We start from the raw sequence: 21,376 nt of genomic DNA, 5'->3' as shown, positions 1-21,376 counted from the left end.
AACTTTTCCAGCTTTCTATTTGAATGCACAAAGAGGGTTACACCACATCATGTAGAATCAGAAGAATAGGATCCTAATTATAATAAGTTACACTCCCTGTGTGTATATATGTCAAAATACATTATACTGTCATGTGTATCTAAAAAATAAAAATAATAATTTTTTAAGGCAGAGTAATTGAGTGGCAAAACACGTCTTTAGGAACCTTGGCTCAGGTTGAGTTGTAAAACTGATACTGCAAGACAGGTTTATGAGAGAGTCATATTTTGGGCTATACAATGGAAATTTTCTTCAGGAGATTGCTTGATGAAATTGATCATGATTTCAGGAGGATGGAGGAAAAGCTCTGTGGAAACTCATGAGATGGTCAGACATCAATTAACAATGTTATCAAGTAAATATAATAAGTTAAATAATTTCTCATGAGTAAGAGTTGAATAGATATATCTTCGAATAAGAGGTAGATGGTATAGCCACAAAGTATGTTATTTTATGACATAATTAAATGCTCCTATGATATTTTGCACTTTTAGAAGATAGGATGAGGAATCAGGGTTTTAAAACCTTTTTATTTTGTGATATTTTATGTATAGATAAGAGTCGTAAGAATAATACTGAGTTTATGTATATATTTCAATCAACTTCTACTAATTGAATAAGCTAATTATGAAATTAAGAAATTAAATTTGATGCAATATTGTTAGCTAAAATATAAACTTCATTTAAATGTCATTGATGTTGTCACTATTTGTTTATTTATTTGGTAATGGGGATTGAACCCAGGGGTGCTTAACCACTGAACCCACATCCCCAGCATTTTTATTTATTTATTTATTTAATTTATTTTGAGACAGAGTCTTGCAAGTTGCTCAGGGCATTGCTAAGTTGCGGAGTCTGACTTTGTGCTCTCAGCCCTCCTTTCTCAGCTTCCAGTGCTGCTGGGATTACAGGTGTGCACCACTGGACCCAGGACTAATTTTAATATTTAAAGATCAAATCCAAAATCCACTTTTTGTTTACATGGTAGCTTCCTCACTTTTCTCCAAATGAAAAATTTCCCCATTTTTTTTGGAGGAGATAGCTTGATAATACACAATCCACCTTTTCCTTAAAATGTGACCAACTAACTTTAGCATTCTGTAGTGATCTTGCTTGCCTCAGTTATTATCATGATTTTCAAATGTTTTTGTATTTCCCTCATTTCTTCTGTGTTTATTAATTGGTCTTCTTCTTGAGAAGAAACTATCTTTTTATCTTTTTAAATAGTGGTTAAATAATATATTTATAACAATATAAACTAGAAAAAGTTAATCTTAAATTTTTTCAGTTTATAGTCCAAATTATTTTGTTTCTTAAGTTCTGCAGCTTTGGTCATTGGCTGTTCTTTCAGCTTGACTCCTGGGTTCTTGCAATCTGACTCTATTAATTTATGTCTTCTCAGAGCATGTTATTGGACAGAGATAGAAAATCTATTTATGCATACTAATTCATACATCCATGTGGAGATATGAGAATTAATGTATTAATAATTTGTCTCTCTCTCTCTCTCTCTCTATATATATATATATATATATACATATATATATATATATATATATATATATATATATATAAACTTGTAGGAAGAGTTGATCTTTATTATTCGTGGTAGTTATATTCCAGTAGTTTCTGCACACACTGAAGCAGAAAAACTGAGTACTTACTTCTAGGGAAAACCCATAGGGCTACATTCCTATAAGCCTCTGGTCACAATAATTTCATTAAGAACATTTGTTGTTTTTCAGATTATGCATAACTTCTGTTCTATAGGTTACTTTTCCAATGTCCCTATAAAGCACAATAGTCTCAGTAATCCTGAAAATGTACTCTTCTATATCACCCTTTTTTGTTTGTTTGTTTGACATGTTTTAGGTATTTAGCATTTTTTTCATAAATGCTGATCCTGCCTCACCTCAAGTTTTACATTTTCCATACCTTATCATCTTTTGAAATATGGAAGGCAGCAAGTACTAGCTCTAGCTTTTAACATCTTCCTATTCCTGAACAAATTTTTCTTAAGTTTCAGCCTCTCAAAAATGGTACCAGTATGCTTTTTTCAAAAAATCCACTAATTTAGCTGTTTCTCTTCTTTTCTACAGATTCATATGTACAAAAGATTTTACTTTATCATATTTAGGATAAGCCTATTTCTTTTTCTGGATGTGTAGTGTTGTTTATTCAACATTGAACTCATGGACAACAGACTCATGCCTGAACTATGGATATTTAAAAGAGTATTTTCTCCATATGTCATATTACCACCTTCTTATTTTTAAAAATAGTACTTTATTGCATTGCTTGGAGACCACTTGAAGCACCAAAATCAATTAAAAACACAAAAATGGAAAAAATGTGGCACTGAATATACCATGAAAATGGCACTTGTTTAAGAGATGAGATGCAAAGCAAGAAGCAGAACATCATCTTGTTTAATCTCCCCTTGGAATGTGCATGATGCAAAATTCAATGTATTTTTTTCCTGCTCTGAGCAGCTACCCAAATGACTGAAAATGACCAAAGTGTTCATTTGAGGATTTTAAATACACTTTAGTCAATTGGCAAATTTTCAAGTACAAAGTCAATCAACATTGAAGATTGATTTTATGTAAAATAAATCCAAGTTTGTAATAATACTTAGAACTTCAGTTCTCACATCTGGAGTTCAGCCTAGCATTCCTCATTTATTTAGTTATAATTTCTTTCCTTGGTAGGGAGGAACTTTGCTATGGTTATGAAAATATATTCACTTTGTCTAAATCTCATGAACATTGAGTAATTCAGAACTGCTAATGTATATGCCTGTGAGAAGCAAGTTTTCCACTCATAATAAAGAGCAGCTGATGATTTTTTTCTTCAGTATTAGTTGCCTCATCTCTCAAAGTCTCTCATGCAGCCCCTTTTTGGACAACCTGCATGGGCGAACTCTAGTCCAACTAGGAGGTCCATGGAACAGGGTAGAGGAGAGTGTGGTTGTAAAATCACCGATCAAGACCTCTGGAGACCAAGCAGGAAGCTTGATTTTATTGTGCAGTTACCATGTATATATACTCAGGCAGTTGCTAAGCAGATTATACGTAACCACCAATGCAATTTCTTGCTAACTATCCTTGCAGCAACCAATCGAGGAGCAGGCATCGGAGCAAGCACAGAGACTGCAACAACATGGCTTCATGCCTCCGTTTGCCACTCACATACCTAGCACAGGGGAGTGGTATTTGCCACTCAAATGCTCTTAACATATGCCATGTATGCAGTACTCCATGCACTTGTCCCCACAACAACCCATGTACCCTCTCAATTCTGACCACAAATGATTTGTTTTCTATCTATGGTTTTTGTACATTAGAATGCCATATGAGTGGAATCATATAAAACACAGACTTTGGGTTTGCATTCATTTACTTAGTATAATTGTGTTTTATTCATGTCAATTGTGAATCCATGTAATATTCCATGAAATATACCACTTTTGTGTTTCCATTCACTTTCTGAGGAACATTAAGATGATCACTATAGCAACTATGACTAAAGATATTATGTGAATTAACAGAGATGGGTTTGTGCAAATATGTTTTCATTTAACTAGGAGTGGGATGGCTGTTTTCATCTCTCTTTTTGTTGTTGTTTTTGTTGTTACATGTACATTTAACACCACAAGAAAGTGTCAGGCTGTACCATTTTATACTCTGTTATCCATGTGTGAGAGTCTCTTTCTCTGGCTTCATCTTTTTTCAAGTTTTAGGCTTTTTTGTTTGTTTGTTTGTTTGTGTGTTTATAGCTTTAGTCATTCTAATAGATACATGGTAGGATTTCACTGATTTTTTAAATTTTTGTCTTCCCTATGACCAATAAGAACTTCAGTTCTCACATCTGGAGTTCAATACTATTGAGCAACATTCATATTATTTGACATTTGACATTTTTGTATTTTCAGTAAAGTTTGTATTCAGATATTTAGTCATTTTTAAAAAACTTGTTTTCAGGTTTTTTGTGTGTTTTAAGGATTATTTATATGTTCTGGATATATCATTTTATTTGTTAGTGTGGACTACCAGTGTTTCATTGTTTGATAGAAGCATTGATTTCACATCAAATCAAGGTAATTAAGTGGTCACAGATTTTCTTTTTTTCTGTGAGTCTGTTTTCTGAGTATACTTTTTATATCAAGGGATATTTGAAGAGAATAGAATTTACTCTATGTAACTAAATACAAAATTTTAAATGTAGAGTGACAATGGCTTAAGGAATTACCAGGACATTTGAGGAAAGATTTTAAAATAAGCTTTTTGAATCAACCTCAAAGTCATTTTACAAAATTGAGTCTCCATGAAAGCTGCTCCTCAACAATCAAGACAGGTTCATTTTCATGTACTATGACCTACACCAGAAATAGAGATGTCTTATTATAATTAAGTAAAAAATTCACATTTTTATGAGTATATATGATTGGCAGAATCAAATACTGTTTACAACTGAAAATGTAGTTTTTATGGTCTCTGCTAGAGCTAAGCATATTTGAAGGTTTGGGGAAGATGCAAAATAAGCAAACACATAAAATGCTTTAAAATTTTATTTCCTGAAATGTAATTCACATGAATAAATTAAATAAAATTTATTATAATCTCTAATTTAGAGATGAGAAATCTGGGATATTGCAACTGTGATTAAGGAGAACCACATTAGGTGCTATATAAGAACAGTTGTCCTATTAACACTACAGGCCTTCAAACAACAGAATATTTTTGAGTAATTGTATGTGAATGGTTGTATGCTATTAAATTATTACTGGTGTAGTTTAAGATAATATTAATAGTTATACTTTATTAAGTACTAGGAAAGTTACTGGCATGTTGGAATAAATTTTTAAGTTTCATTTTATTAAATATTCAAAACTACCCTCCGAGAAAATTACTGTTCCTAATTTCCATGTGGGAAAATTGGTGCTTGAGAGTTGAGCCCACTTGCCCAAGGTCACCATGGAAACAGACAGTGTTTCCTAAGATCACATAGAGTAATCCAGAAGTGAGACAGAACTTCCCTAAGTTAAATGTATTGTTGAGTGTCGTTATGATAGTTCATTATCATCTAAGGACATATTTCAAGTTAAGAAAACAACAACAAAACTGTGATAACTGGGAGAATCTGATCAGAGAAGTACAACTGGTAGTAGTGGAGAGCAATCCAGCTGTGACAACTGTGACACTCTGAGCTCATTTGGGGAGTCATTTCCTAGCTGTGATTAACTGCTAACAATATAATGGGACTACAACTTCCATAGACCCTACCCACCATAAGAAGCAGAGATTCTGATTTTGTTTTGAACCCTGGTTTCAATATTACAATAAACACTTTGGGAGACAATAATGAACAAATGTTTTTATTACTGAACAGTGATAGATATCCTGTTACCAGGGATAGGTAAGAAAAATGGAATCTCAGGACATTGTAAAAATTACTCTCATATTGATAAGACATCTGCATTGTTCCAACACATTTATGTGATCCTATGTAACCAAATCAATATATCCATCTATTTATAGCAATATAACCAATGATATAGATGAAGTACAAAAGAAGTGGCTTAGGCTTGGGAATTGACACACAGGAGACTAAAAGTAGACAAATAGATATTCTAGAGGAAAGTTAGGAGAAAGAAAATTCTGGAGACAATCAGCAGAAAGAGATGTCAGGCATGATGGAGAATGACTAAGTAATAGCCATGGGGGAGATAATGAATTATGAACCACACCTTCTATGGATACAGCTGAGGTTCTTGATGTGGAGAATTCAGTGTTCAATACAAACATGACAGAGTCTTGCCCACAAGCCAAAGGAAAGTAGAATATACTGAAAGTGTGCCAAGTTATCATGTAGACATAGATTATATCTGACCTTAGCAACAGAAGAATCAGGGGATCCTGAGTTTCTTTGACAGAAATAATTTTATGTGTTGTCCAAGAGATTTAACTTTAATTCCTAAGGAACAATTTTCTTCAGAATATTTAATTGTCTAGTGTATTATAATTTGAAAAGCAATCCCCATAATTAAGTGTGGTGTTTTGGATGTGTTTACTTTGCAGAGTTTCTCCCCTTCCGGAGGAGTTGCTGGGGCAAACTCTTGACTCAAATTATTGTTATGATTTGTATTGGCCACATAATATATGTTGATATGTATTGGCCATATGTAGTTACCTATTTCCTGTAGCTCTCTACATTCTTTAAAGGGAATAGAAAAAATATCCACCTAAGGGACTATTATAATGTTTGAAGGATCAGTAAAGTCTTAACACAGTTCAAAATGTAATATTCACTTAAAGAGAGTGAGTATTGGTTTCATGGCCTTAATGTGTCTCTCATAATAGATTGACTCAATAAAAAGAGCTCTCGTTCCTGTAATGCTAACAGCTGAAGAGGCTGAAGCAGAAGGATTTCAAGTTCAAAACCAGCCCCAGCAACGTAGCAAGGCCCTATGCACCTTAATGAGATCTTGTCTCAAAGTAAAAAAAAATTAATAAGGGCTGAGCATGTGGCTCAGTGGTTAAGCATCCCTGAGTTCAATCACTAGTAACCTCCCACAAAGTAGCTCTTTCTTCGAAAACATAAATAGGAAGTAATTGATATTTTCTGCTTTCTAGTAATTTCCTCATGATTGACCATATGCTTCATTCCTTATTTTTACAATTGTGTTGTTTATAATCATGGTTCTCTTTGCCCAGAATATCCATTTCATTACATTTGTATTTACTTATACTCCCTCCTGGATAATGCAGATATTCTGAACAATCCCCTCCTTTACATTGATACAGCACTTGGTATGTTTTTATAAAACTTAATTCTATAGATAAATGTCTAGCATATTGAGTAGAGTGGAGATGGTCTTATCTACCTAAATAACTGGCACATACTTGCAGTCCTGTTGTTTAAAAAATATATTTAGATAATGTCTGAATCATCACAATTGTTTAAAAAATTAGGAAGAACAAAGAAGATTCTTATTCTGGTTATATAATACTGTTAACATCCATATGTAGATGTTGAGGTATGAATACATAGTATATGCATGCATAATCACTTATTATATTATTTATGAGACATTATCTCAGATATTTTACATGTATTATTTCACTGTTTTCTTGTTTTGTGCATGAACCTCAGTCAAAAAGTAAACCCCATAAAAATGGGAGTTCATAACTCACTTGAAGCCTATGTATGAAATATGATATGTCAAGAGCTTTGTAATGTTTTGAACAACCAATAAAAAATAAAATTAAAAAAACTAAAAAAAAGTAAACCCCAATATTTCCTGTATACAAAATGAAAAGCACTTGAAATAGTTTGACATGGTCTAGAAATCTAGGGTAGAGTTGTTGCTATAATTTTTTTTTCTTCAAATAAAACTGGGAGACTAATATACATGGGTTGGTACACTGGATAAACTAAGTAGAAGATGAGTTCATGATTCATGATATGTGTTGAAGCCAGAGAGAGCAATTGGGAAGAGTTTTGCCACTGCTTTGAGAACTTTATAATCTTATTATCACTATATATTGAAGAAACACTGGGGTTTATTACTTGATTCAATCAGTCCATGCACAAAGCAAACAGGAAAACTGTGCAATTCATACATGTTAATACTCTGGGGTAATGTCTTGTAAATCTTTAATCAAGAAATAATGTGATTCTTTATAACATAAACTATGAGATGATAAGAATGAAAACTAAAGTGACAGCAAAAGAAGACAAGGTTTATCAAAGCCTTAGGACAAAAATGAGCTCACATTTAGCAATTATTGTGGGCTTGACCATAATATAAGTTAAACAGCAGAAAATTCAACCTCTATCATCATCAATGATAACATTGCCTGTACTATTTCTCCCCATGAGAATTTTAGAACATTTAGGGAAGAATCACCCTTTTTCATTACAATATTCTCCAAACTTGTCATAACAAAATTAAGTATAATGTGAATAATCATAATAAAATAATATAAAGTTCTTTAACAACAGTCATTTTTTAAATCAGAAACATCTAATACACTATCTCAAATGAAAGTAAATTAGTATATTGTAAATACATGACTCTGATTTGTGATATTGGAGAAGTAGACATATCCCATAATTGCCACCCATAATCTCCAAAATACTGAATTCTCAAAACATCTATTTCACTTTGTTCATTTACTATAAATTAGAAATAATACTACTTATTGCATATGGCTTGCTTAATACAAATAGAGTATTTAGAATAGTATCACAGATGTTATTTCTTGTCCCTACTGTTAAAATCTCCAAAGTCATTTGTAGAAGTCACTTTCAGTTTTCCATAATGTTAAACCCTTACCAGTTCATTGTAATTTTAATCATTTTTCATGTGTAAGTTTCTTTTATTGGTGCATATTAAGTATAAGAATGATGGGTTTCATTGTGGTATTTTGTACATGCTTATCACATGATTTAATCAAATTGAATTCATTTTTCTTGGCAAATTTTACATTTTCTGCTCTCTCTTTCTCACATGTATATAATTTTGGCAGTTATTTAATAGACCTAAAGAAAAATAAATCTGACTAATGGTGAATATTAATTATACATACCTCATAAAATAGTTGAGAGGATTAAATGAGCCCCTAGGTTTAAATTTAAACAGTCATATGAACACCTACACTCTAGATTTGTAGGTGATGTCCAACTGTTTCAATAATTATTCTACCAGACAAGCTCTGCAACAGGTTTGCTCAGATCTATGGCCAAGTGCAGCTGGTGCTGGGGACTAAGGAGAATGCAAGGTGGAGTGTGTGTGTGTGTGTGTGTGTGTGTGTGTGTGTGTGTGTGTGGCCAGGGCCAATGACTGGAAATGCCAGGGAATGGTGCCTCATGGAAAGTGACCCAAGGTCTTTCCTGAGCTCATTAAAGGATTCAATTGCCATGGGTCCCAAGTAGAAGAAATATGGAGTTTAGAGCCTGAGAATTTTGAAAAGTTAAAGCTAAATTTTTATTTTAAAGTGGCATCCAGAAGAACCAGCAGGCACTGTTATTCAGGATTTCAGACTTGACATGATGTTTTTTGTGAAGCAGGTAATTAACAATGCATGTGCTACTCAAGCCATTGCAAGTGTGTTATTGAAATGTACCCATAGAGATGACCTTTTAGGAGAGACATTATGAAATTTTAAAGAATTGTCACAGAGTTTTGATGCAGCTATGAAGGATTTGGCCCTCCCTGAGGAATTCAAATGTGATTTGACAGGTACACCACAGTTTTGCCAGACAGCAAATGTTTGAATTTAATGCAAAGACATCAGCCAAAGAAGATGTTTTTAATTTTGTCAGTTATATTCCTGTTAATGGAAGACTGTATGAAGTAGATGGTTTAAAAGAAGGACCAATTGATTTAGGTGCATGCAATCTAGATGACAAGATCAGCAAAGTATGGGCAGACGTAGAAAAATTTATACAAATGTACAGTGAAGGTGAAATTCAATTTAATTTGATGGTCATGTGTCTTACAGAAAACTGATATATGAGCAGAAGATAGCAGAGGTTCAAAGACAACTTTCAGAGGAACCTGTGAATACAGATCAGGGTAGCAATATGTTAAATGCTATTTTATCAGAAGTTGCCAAAACTCAGACACTTATTGAAGAAGTACAAATTTTAAAAAAGATACAAGATTGTGGCTGGGGTTTGGTTTATCTGTAGAGAGCTTGCCTAGCACATTTGATCCTCAGCACCACATAAAAATAAATGAAATAAAGGTATTGTGTCCATATATAACTGAACAATATATATGTGTGTATTTTAAATCTTGTATCTATATCTATATTTAAGATATAGATATAGATACAAGATTTAAAATATCAGAAGGGAGCATGATTATCTGCCTTTCATTATGGAATTGTTGAAGACTTTAGCAGAACATCAGCAGTTAATACCTCTTGTAGAAAAGGCAAAAGAAAAACAGTGCAAAGAAAGCTTAGGAAATTAAATGAAGAGGATACTTTCTGCTTTTACACTTATTTTTATGGCAATACTTAGTATAAGGAACTTTGAGCAACATCCTAATTGACTCAGTGCACTTTTGGCAACACTACCAGTCTGTCTTTTCAATACATGATTAATAAAATTTTTCACTACCTGCATCATGTGCATGCAGTGCATATTAAATAAAAGTGATACTGAGAGTGCTTGCCCAAATTCCATTGTTTGACATTGGATCTGAGAACTCTTGTTGGTATTCTGGATATAATATATAACTACAGTAAAGAACCCAGAAAACACACAAATTATATTCTTTACCTCTAATTGTTCTAATTAATTGATCGGTTCCTTAGCTTAAGTACTTTAGATTTTTAAATGTCAGATCTTAATTAAATTGGGTGATCTGTTTCTTCTTATGATTAATGAAAAAAATCAATATTTATGGTTTTGATATATGTTTTGAGGATATTAAAACTGAATTTTTCCTCTTATACCACTTAATTTATTTTAATGCAGATCCTTTGAAAAGAGCATAACTACAGTTTCTAGTAATTTCCATTGCTGCCAATAGAAAAGGGATGGTTATATATTATAATTTCATTTTAGCAAACTTTCTTCAAGTGTTTGTGTTACTTTGGAGAACATATTATAGAATTATTGTAGGAAGATCTGAATATAATGCCTCAGAACAAATTTCCAAGAACAAATTTCAATGCTTAAAGAGTTTGGTGTTATTCTCAATTTGGCAAACATTTCAAGCTGTTCAGGTGTTTGTAATGAAAAATTTGAGCTTTGACAATTAAGATTATCTGCTTTAAAAAACAATGGCAGTTGTGATAGAGTCCTTCTGTGATAATTGGAACAAAATTAATATAGGTCAGTTTCCAAGAGCCCTGTAATATACAATGTACTCCCAGAGGATTTTTTTTTGTGTGTGTGTGAGCAGGGGAAGGTCATATTGGTTTTTATTTTATAAAATATCACTGAACTGTATTCATGCTTCTGGTTTTCTTTTCCAAGATAAATGCTAAAGAATATTTATAAAACTTCTGTTTATAAAAGAAATAAACAAATTTTTCTTTACCAAGTACCAAATTTTACCAAAATTTGTATGTGACTTTTTAGCATTTTATAATTTATTACTATTACTTTATTATTTATTATTTATGACTTTAATATAATTTATTTTATTAGGGGGAATACATACCTATTATTCAGCTCCAGCACATGAATTTTTTATGATTGTCTTAAATCTGATTAATTGAGGTATTATTAATTAACTTATAACTTATGAGGGGAGGCTTGTGGTAAAATTGAGTAGAAAAATTAATGAAATATTTTTCATATATAATTTCACTTGGAGGCACTACAAAATATGTGTGTTTTTACTTATTTGTGGGTATATAGATATTTTGCTCTTGATATGGTAGTAGTTTTGGAGAGTTTCAAAGCTCTGTTACAATTTTTAAAAATGTTTTCCTAAGGATATTCTTAGGCTCATCTGGATCTCATTCATTCACTTCAGTTTAATTTCTATATTTTCTTTTATTGAGGCTTAAATTTTGTAAAGCAATGCTAGGATTATTGTACAAAGTATTATCAAAAATCACATAAATCAGTGGAATAGAAGACAGGACCTACAAACATTTATTTTTCATCTAATCACTTAATTTTTAAGAAAGGTGTCAAAGCAATCAAACAGGGAAGGAGAGTCTTCAACAAATGAAGGCAGGATAGTGGAGCTGAATATCCACTTGGAAGAAATGAATCACAAGCCCCCTACTTCACAAAAATAAATTTAAGTTGAATCATAGACATAAATGTAATTGCTAAAAAAATATAAACTTTTTTTTCAAGAACACTTTAGTGAATATATTTGTGACTTGAGAGTAGCCAAAGATTTCTTGGGTCATAGAAAGCATTAACCATAAAAGATTTAGAATTAAGGTTCATAAAAATTAAAAGCTTACCTTTGAATGACACTTTAACAAGAGTAGCTTGTATAGAATGACGTTTTTAAAATATCTTAATAAATTCAAGTTAATAGATATAAGGATTTTTTCCATAGATTTAATTCTTACAAAAATCCATTGTAGAATTTTCCATAGTTTAAGATAGTTCATCTACTTCTTCTTTGATCATCGCAAATGCATTGTGATACCATTAATTTGTTCTGCTTGTGAACAAAGAAGTATAATTCTAAAAATACCCCCAAATTAGTTGACCATATAATAATACTGAAAAATTTTATTGTATCTTCTGCTCTCATCCTCTTATTACTTCTCCTCATTATTGTCACACTTATTATTAGTATTAACCTTTATTTAATTACCAGGTAAGAATGAAAATTTTGAAGTTCCCATCCATTCCAACCCTCTTTCCATCAAACTCAATGACATTTGACTATTCCAAAGCAAACTACTTCTATTTAAAATCATAGTCATTAACCCAGGTCATCTTCTTTGCTCAAATGTATTTGACTAAAATATTTGAAATGTCAGAAAATTCTGCAGCAATATTTAGCTTTATCAAATTTATTAAGAACAACATGACAGAAAGCTTAACAACGAAATGCGGAAGGAAAAAACAACTAACAATAATATGAAGGAAATGTGTTGAGAGGTTGTTCATAATAGAAAACACTTATAAGAACTTTATTTTTCTATCATTACTAACACTTTCATTTACCAGAGAGATGCATCACTTTCTGGATGGTGTCCTTAAAGGCTTGCTTCACTTGCTGATTCCTCAGAGAGTATATAAATGGATTCATCATGGGAGCAACAGAGGTATTGAGAATGGTGACTCTTTTGGTCATTGACGATGTTTCTCTTGCAGAGGGATTAAGATAAATAAATATGCAACTTCCATAAGAGATGGAAATGACAATCATGTGAGAGGAACAAGTAGAAAATGCCTTTTTTCTCTGACTGGCAGAAGGGAGTTTCAAAATTGTCCTTATGATGAACATGTAGGATAGAATTATTAATGCCAAAGTGAAAAGCAGAATCATTATTGCAGAGTAAACTCCGACCACTTGTAGGAGCCATTTGTCTGAGCAGGATAAGTTCAATAAGGCAAAGTAGTCACAAGCAAAGTGATCAATGACATTGGAGCCACAGTAATCTAACTGGTGAAAAAGAATAACTAGTGGGAAGATGTTTAAGAATCCTGCCAGCCAAGCACAAAACACAAGCAATATGCAGACTCTCTTGTTCATGATGGTGGTATAATGCAGGGGTTTGCAGATGGCTACATAGCGATCATAGGACATGGTGGTTAGAAGGTAAAATTCAGTTGTACCCAGGAAGATGGAGAAAAACAACTGAGCCATGCAATCATCATATGAAATTGATTTGTCCTTAGTAATAATTGCGCCCAGGAATCTAGGGGTACAGACAGTTGTAAAGGTGATTTCTAATATAGAGAAGTTCCTGAGGAAGAAATACATAGGAGTCTGTAGATGGGAGTCCACCAAGGTGAGAGTGATGATTGTCAGATTTCCAGCAACACTCAATATATATGTGATAATTAAACAGATGAAAATCACAACCTGAAGCTCTGGGTCATCTGTTAGCCCTAGTAGAATGAATTCTTTGGGTACAGTATGATTTCTCATTATCAATCCTTTTTTTCCTCCGTTTTAGAACATAAAGTGTATGTTCTCCTATAATATAAAAAAATAGTAGAATGAAATTGAAGATAGGGCAAAACACTTTAAAATACTCATAGAGATTAGTTTTATGTGAAGTAAATTAAAACATTGTGTTCACCAGTATCCCTCTCCAAATTGCATGCTATCTTACATCCAAATAACTTGTATTACCAGGAGTCAAATATTGATCTCTCTTCTTTGAAAATCCACGGTTACAGGCCATGGCCAAAAAGTTCTCATGTGAGAGGAACAGGTAGAAAATGCCTTTTTTTTCTCTGACTGGCAGAAGGGATCTGTGATAACATTTAAATAGAATCTATTTCTTCCAGTATTTTTTAAAAATCAAGTTACTAATTATTTGAAAAATATTTACTTTATAAAAACATGAAAATACTGTAATTTATTTTTTCCTTTCCTCAATATTACAAAACTAATCTAGAATACAACATAATCAAAATAAGAGTTTGAAAGTTTTCAAAGTTTGCTTAGGCTTACCTTCAGGTATTAGATTTTGAGAAACTCAGCCCCTTGTAGCTTAGGCAACTTTCACAAGTTTAACAGCCAGTCACTGTAATAATCACCTCACTTGAGAAACTTCATGTTTATTCATGGAAATGTGTTAACATCTTCTCATAAATTTACTACTTTCAGGTTTGGCTAATGCAATTACTCTTCTTGCCTCATTTACTTTTCTAGTAAAAAGACCAAAAGGACAAGAAAGGGAAACTTCTTTTCTCAAAACAAATCATTGCCTAGAAATATTTACATTTATAAAATGCATGATCCAATCATTTTTACAATGTGGTTGTAGCAAATGAACAATTTGATGATGAAAATAACAATTACTGGGAAGAAGATATTCCTTTCAGATAAAGAATGCCCTCTTTAAATCCTATATCCAGCCCAGCATAGCATTTAAGCATAGGGAAAAATAATAAAAAGAACAATCCAGGCCTGTTGTCTTGGGACCCCTTCATGATATTCCCAGCAATAAATAACAAGTGAGCTTGTTATTCTCTAACATAATATAGATTCCATTTCATTTATATGTTTCAAATTACAATTGGCACATATAATTATAGATTTATAAACCTTTTAATATTGAAAATTAAATAATAGAAGAATAAAGAATAACAAACTTACTTTCTGGTCTTTCTTGATGATTAAGCTAAATTCTAACACCTGGGTTTCTTAAATAGTCATATTTCACAGCTGGCCAATTGGTTCAGCAAATTTATTTGATTTCCTTGATACTCTCAAAAGAAATGGAGTGATTTAACTTTTTCATGAAAATCTCTAATTAAATTCACTCAATTTAATTAGAGACCAGTAATATTTGACCAACAAAATTATGATTTTTTTTACAGTAAACTTGTTGGAACATTTTATATTAAAATCAATCCTACTTTTTTCTCTTACACAGGATCTATGTGTAAACAGAGTTAAGATTAATTTGACTAAAGTATTCTCTCATTACTCACTAAAACCTTTTTCTTTGCATTTCACAGAAGTTTTAAATAAATATTTTGCAAACCTATAATCCTACACACAGATAATATTTTCCTTAAACTTATGAGAATATTACAATTTCCTGCAAATTATAATTTGCACAACATAAAATGAGGGCTATTTCAATCTATGTATGTGATACAAGTGGAGTTGGATTTATTTTTATCTGTCTCTTATAACCTTGGGAATTCATTAAGTAAATGAAGATTGCCAAGCAGAGTCATCATTAAAGGATACAGATGAATAATTGGTATTAGGGTTTTTTATTAACATTGATAAGAAAAATATAAACTATATTGATGTTAATAAGACTTGTATATAAATAACATGTGATATTGTGTGTATAAAATTTTGATTTATAATTTGATTCTCCTACTGTTGTTTGAATTCATACTTTTTTCTTTGAGAAACTCTGGACCTATCTTCAGGAATGTTGGCATGTTTGTAATCTTTTAAATTTTGGCAACATGGTCAAATCTTCCTCCCAATAACACAGGGAAATGGTAGAAAATGCTGTATGAGTTTCTAGTCTGATTTAAATGTCTTCCAAAATGGCCAGTGTTAATGATCTCTGATGAATGTTATCATTCTATCATCATTTACATTTAGGAAGAGCCTCCCTATACCCACAACTAATGTTATAGCAATGTTTGCTAAAAGTTGCATTTACTTCCCTTCATTGTATTGTATACTTTCACTGAACTGTTCCTTATGGTAATACATATGACATCCTCTTACTGCAAGAATAGTTATGAACCAAGAAAATAAATATTTAGAAATATGGCATTAAATATTTAAACTTATGTATGTAAAATTGTTCTACATAGAGAGATGTAAATTTATAACCAGAAAATGACAGTGCTCATATGCTATAGATAAGCTTATATGTAACATACATTTTCCTATCTAACAATTTCTTCTTAGTTTTTAACATATAACAAATGCACAAAGCATGTGTGTATTAAATTTCAGAAGTGCAATCATTGATGAATGGAAGACAAGAGTCTCTGAACATGGGAGAGATGAGAGAAAAATAAAGAAAGATGAGTAGGAGACACTAGTTAAATCATAGAAAAATTCAATGGCACTGAGTTGTGTTGAATTTATAATTGAAACACTTTATTTTAGGCATTGAAATGACTGATTCACCATATTTATGTAGAAATGATAAAAACTATTTCCTAATTCTGAAAAGTGTATTCGATTGCCTTTGTTTTTAAATACAAATAGAGATTGTTTTCCTATTTTTCTCTCTAAAACCTTTAACAGTAATAAATATTGCAATCATTGTTTGAGATTTATTGATAATCAAGCATTGACTAAATATTTGGCTTATCTCATTTTTTTCTTCTAAACAGAGAAAAAACCATATGAGGCAGCTTATATAAAAGCTTGAGGAAGAAAGAAGTTAAGAAGTTAAATATCCAATCTCCCTCATTTGTGCATTTGTCAGGCATGTAAACTTCCTAATATTTTTAGAAGAAAAGAAAGATGAATCTCTATTAGACAAAGCATAGCATTTTATTTAAATGTCCTATTATATAAACTTCTTTAAAATCTTTTCTCAAAATCTAAATTAATGAAAGCCTTGACTCTCTTCTTCCTCAACCACTTGCTCATTTTTCTTTTCTATCTCTACTTCTTTGTTTTTAGTTTCTGTTACCTCAATAGTTTTTCTCCTGATCTCTTAATATTTTACTTTTCATTTAACTGATCTATTTATTACACTTCTACCCCAAAGCTAAAAGGACACTTACTTTTTAATAACACGACCCCTTAATTCTAAGGTGTTCTGAGGATGATTAGTGCTATGATTTAACCCAATGAAACATAGTTCAGCTACCAGGTCTCACCACTGCTTTGAAAGACGAGTGGAATTTTTTGAATGGCAGAGCTAGATGGTGGAATAAGACTCACTAGCCATCATTGCTCTATAATTTGTACAACTATACTCACATGCAGTAAGCTCCATAACAGCTAAGGAACCAGGTGAAACATCAACAGAACCTGGTTGTAGGATAAGAATAAAAATTGACACATCAAAGAGGGTAGAATAGATGGTTTCATACTATCTTTGTCACCTCTCCCCAACCCCAGGCAGCACAGTGTGGAGAAAGACACCATCTACTTGGGGAAAGGAGGGGTACATGAGCATAGGATTTAGCCATAGACCCCAATGTCAGACCCACCATGGTAAACACTGCGCCAGCTACACTTTTGACTTAAGATTTTATCCATGGACTGAGCTTCTAGACTCATGCTGGCAAAAGAGAAACCACAAGTCCTTTAAGATGTACTCATTTTCTTGTTCTCAAAACCACCAGCCAAGTGTAATAGACCTGGATTTTGGACAAATCTCTTGGATAAAAGATCATAGCAGTTGTGGGATTCAAATTCCCGCAGCACTGCGCAAGGCTCAATGGTCACAGAATTATATTCCAGTTTTGGGCTACTCTGGGCAGCCCAAGATTATAAGGTCAAAGAAATATATAACAGGTTGCCAGCTGTGGCTATCCTGTGGCAATGGCTGCAGTGTTTATAGGCTTAGAGATCATGCCAGGTGATCTATCCAGAATCTCTGAATAAGCTTACCTTTAAAAGATGTTCCTTAACAAAGTGAGACTGGAAAGGCTGGAACAAATGCATACATTTTCAACAAATGCATACATTTCAACAATAGACATCAATGCATGACCACAGAAATTAAGAACAACTGAGGAAACATGATGTCACCAAGTAAAAAAAATAAGGCACCAACGACTGGCTCTTAAGAGATAGAGATGCCTAACCCACTTAACAAAGAATTTAAAATAGCTGTTTCAAGGAGCTCAGCGAACTTCAAGAAAATTCAAAGAAACAATTCAGAAATGTTTTAGATAAATTGAACACAGAGTTTGTGATAACAGGCAAATCAACTAAATATTTTAAAATACGATGACAAAATGCAATTCAGAGCATTAATATCAGAGCTGATAAAAAAGAGAACCTGTCAAAAACTGCAGTAAGAGAATATTTTCAAATGAATATATTTGAGAAAAGAAATATGTTAGATGAATAAACTAAAAATAATGAAAAAGTTCATAGAATTTATAGAACAGTGACAAAAATGAAGAAATGTATAAGTCATTAGCATTCAAAAGAGAGTTGAGAAAGATAAATTTGTAGAAAGATTATTTCAGAAAAGGAAAGCAGAAAACATTACAAACTTTGAGAATGATATGAATATTCAGGGTTAAAGAGTAAAGCTCCCCAATAGGGATCAATTTAAATAAGACTATCCCAGAATGTATTGTAACCACACTATCAAAGATGAAAGAAAAAGAGAGAATCTTGAAAAGAGCAAGAGAAAAGAAGCAAATAATAAGGGAGATTGAGTAAGGGAGATTAAGTACACCTACAAAGACCTCTCAGCAGAAATCTTAGGAGATGCAGTAGGATTATGAATTCAAACAGCTGAAAGAAAACAAAACAACAGTAGCAACAGAAAACTCCTACCAACCAATAATATTGTACCCAGTAAAGTTTTCTTTCAAAAGTAAAGACAACATAGGGCTGGCATTGTAGCTCAGTTGTTGAGCGCTTGTCTAGCATGCATGAGGCAATAGGTTCGATCCTCAGCACCACAAATAAATAAATAGATAGATAGATAGATAGATAGATAGATAAATAAATAAATAAAACAAAAATATTTTAAGAAGACAAAAAGGAAAAGAAATAAATGCAAGACAAACTTTCCCCCACAATGAAAGTGTCCATGTGTTTTTTTAAAATTAAATTTATTATGAAAGATTCATAAAACATAAATATTATGTGATAATGAAGTACCATGGACAGTGTTGATACATGCATATATTATGTAATATGTAAATTGGGTTAAACATATCTGGTATGAGACACCAGTATTATTTCCTTTTGGTGAAATCATTGAAAATATTCTGTTCTAATATTTTGATATACACAGTACATATTGTTATTTGTAGTCATCCTGTTGTGCTATACCACACCAAAACTTTGGGCTCCTATTTAACCGAAACTTAGTACATATTGGTCACCATTTCCCTGTTGTTCCTTTCTTCCTATTCTCCCCAGTCTCACCTCTGATAACTATCATTCTACTCACCTTCTATGAAATCAACCTACTGTCTTTGTATGTATTTTTTTCACATAGGTGTGAGATCATGCATTATTGTCTCTTTGTTTCTAACTTATTTCATTGAATGTAATGATCTGCAGTTCTACTCATGTTGTTGCAAACAATTGAATTTCATTTATTTTCCTGTGTCTAAAGTATACTTCATTATGTACCACATTTTCTTTCTTTGTCAGTTGAGAGATTGTCTTCGTTTCTTGGCTCTTGTGAATACTGCTACAATAAGAATGAAAATGCGGATGTCTCTTCAACACACTTTTTTACTTCCTCTGGATATATAGCTAGTAGTGGGATTTCTGGATCACATGGCATTTGTATTTCTGAGTTTTTGAGGAACCTCCATTAAGTGCTACATTAATCCCAACATCAGTGTGAAAACAGTCACATTTCTCCAAATCCTCACCAATACTTATCAGATATCTTTCTGATAGTAATCATTCTTATGGGAGTGAGGTGATAGCTCATTGAGTTTCTGATTTGCATTTCCCTGATATTAATCTTACAATAAGAAAATAACCTCCTAACTTTAGTATTGCCTTTGAAACTCTAGTGTATATAATTTTCGTACAATTATATTGAAGATAAGTTAAGAACAAATATGATTACTCAAAACTCCAACAAATGTTCCTCCACACATTTTTCAAAAAGAAACTTGCTATACTGATTATAATGTGTTGGGTGATAATAGATATGAAGCCAACAAAGTAAAACTCAAGTGTTTAAATGGACAAACAAAAACATAAACAAACAATATTTTTTTTTGTTACCGTTTATCAGACCAAAATTGTACTTAAAAAATGTTTTTGTGTTTACTGGGTTTGATCAGAAGCACAGCTTTTGTTTTGACAGAGCAGTTCAAGTTAAAAGCATTTAACCACTCATATTATTCTTAATGAAAGCATTAAGTCATTAGTCACTGGCAAAAATATTACTACAAATGCCATTTAAGAGTTTGCAAAGACAGAATTAAGTTTATGTGCTTAGTAATAAGCTCACACATGCCTTTTATGGAGTGATATAAACAGAATTAAAACTATTTACATATCATGGACTATGTTTTTTTTTTACAAGAAAACTCTATACAGGAAAATTTAAGCATACTTTTACATAAATTGTTAAGCAATATGTTGGATGTACTTGGGTGTGGAAGTGGAAGAAATGGAATGGGAAAATCTCAAATTAACTATAACATGGCATTTAAAGAAATTATTAGAGAACTAGGATACTTAATAAAGACATTTATGACTTTCAAGATTTTACTGAGTTGTGTTTTATAGTGTCCCTTTTTTTTTGATAAATTTTCTTTCATTATTTGTAGAATACCCTGCCCTGTGGAGCACATCCTTGAAGGCTTGCTTTACTTGCTGGTTCCTCAGGGTGTAGATGAAAGGGTTCAGCATGGGGGCAACAGAGGAGTTGAGAATAGCTACTCCTTTAGTCAGTGATGCCTTTTCTTTGGCAGATGGATTAGCATACATGAATATACAACTTCCATAAGAAATAGAAATGACAATCATGTGAGAGGAACAGGTGGAGAAAGCCTGAATGGCAGATGGAATTCTCAAAATTGTCCTGATAATGTACATGTCAGAAAAAACAAACCACTAATGCTGGCAGATACCACTGCCACAGATATCTTGAGGTCTTTTCTTCAATCCGCTGCCACCTAAACAGCTACCGTCAATGTCTCTGCCTCTGATACTATTGCTGCCATCCCATGGTCACCTGGAGCTCTTTTTTCTGGGTGCTGTTGCCAACACAACTACAGCCACCTGCTGCTGCCACTGCAGACATGTCTATCCCTGATGCAGCTATTGCCTACACTGCTGTTGACACAGATGCTACCCCCAGAGATCACCTGGGTGACATTGCCCTCACAGTCAAAATTGCAGCTGCTGCTGCAGCCACCACTAACATTGTTTCACTACAGATGCTGTTGACTTGTGCCCTGTTGCCACCAACCACTTCCACTGCTGCTGATACCACTGCCCAGAGGTTTGCTGCTGGGGAGACTCTAGGTTTGGTTGCACATGGCTGCACCCATC

General features: G+C 32.6%; 1 protein-coding gene and 1 pseudogene across 1 annotated transcript; one reads left to right on the top strand and one right to left on the bottom strand.

Annotated features, from left to right (window-relative positions):
- Positions 1-8,883: 8,883 nt before the first annotated feature.
- LOC113177466 (ubiquitin carboxyl-terminal hydrolase isozyme L5 pseudogene) lies at positions 8,884-10,024 on the top strand (annotated as a pseudogene).
- Positions 10,025-12,697: 2,673 nt separating this feature from the next.
- LOC113177468 (olfactory receptor 6C3-like) lies at positions 12,698-13,636 on the bottom strand. The gene has a single exon (XM_026381998.1). The coding sequence runs from the start codon at positions 13,634-13,636 to the stop codon at positions 12,698-12,700; it is 939 nt and encodes a 312-aa protein (XP_026237783.1).
- Between the last annotated feature and the right edge of the window lie 7,740 nt (positions 13,637-21,376).

This window comes from Urocitellus parryii, chromosome 5, assembly GCF_045843805.1.
Source record: "Urocitellus parryii isolate mUroPar1 chromosome 5, mUroPar1.hap1, whole genome shotgun sequence".
Lineage (NCBI taxonomy): Eukaryota > Metazoa > Chordata > Mammalia > Rodentia > Sciuridae > Urocitellus > Urocitellus parryii.
Note: the sequence above shows the minus strand (reverse complement) of the source record. Positions and strands in the feature narration are given on the sequence as shown.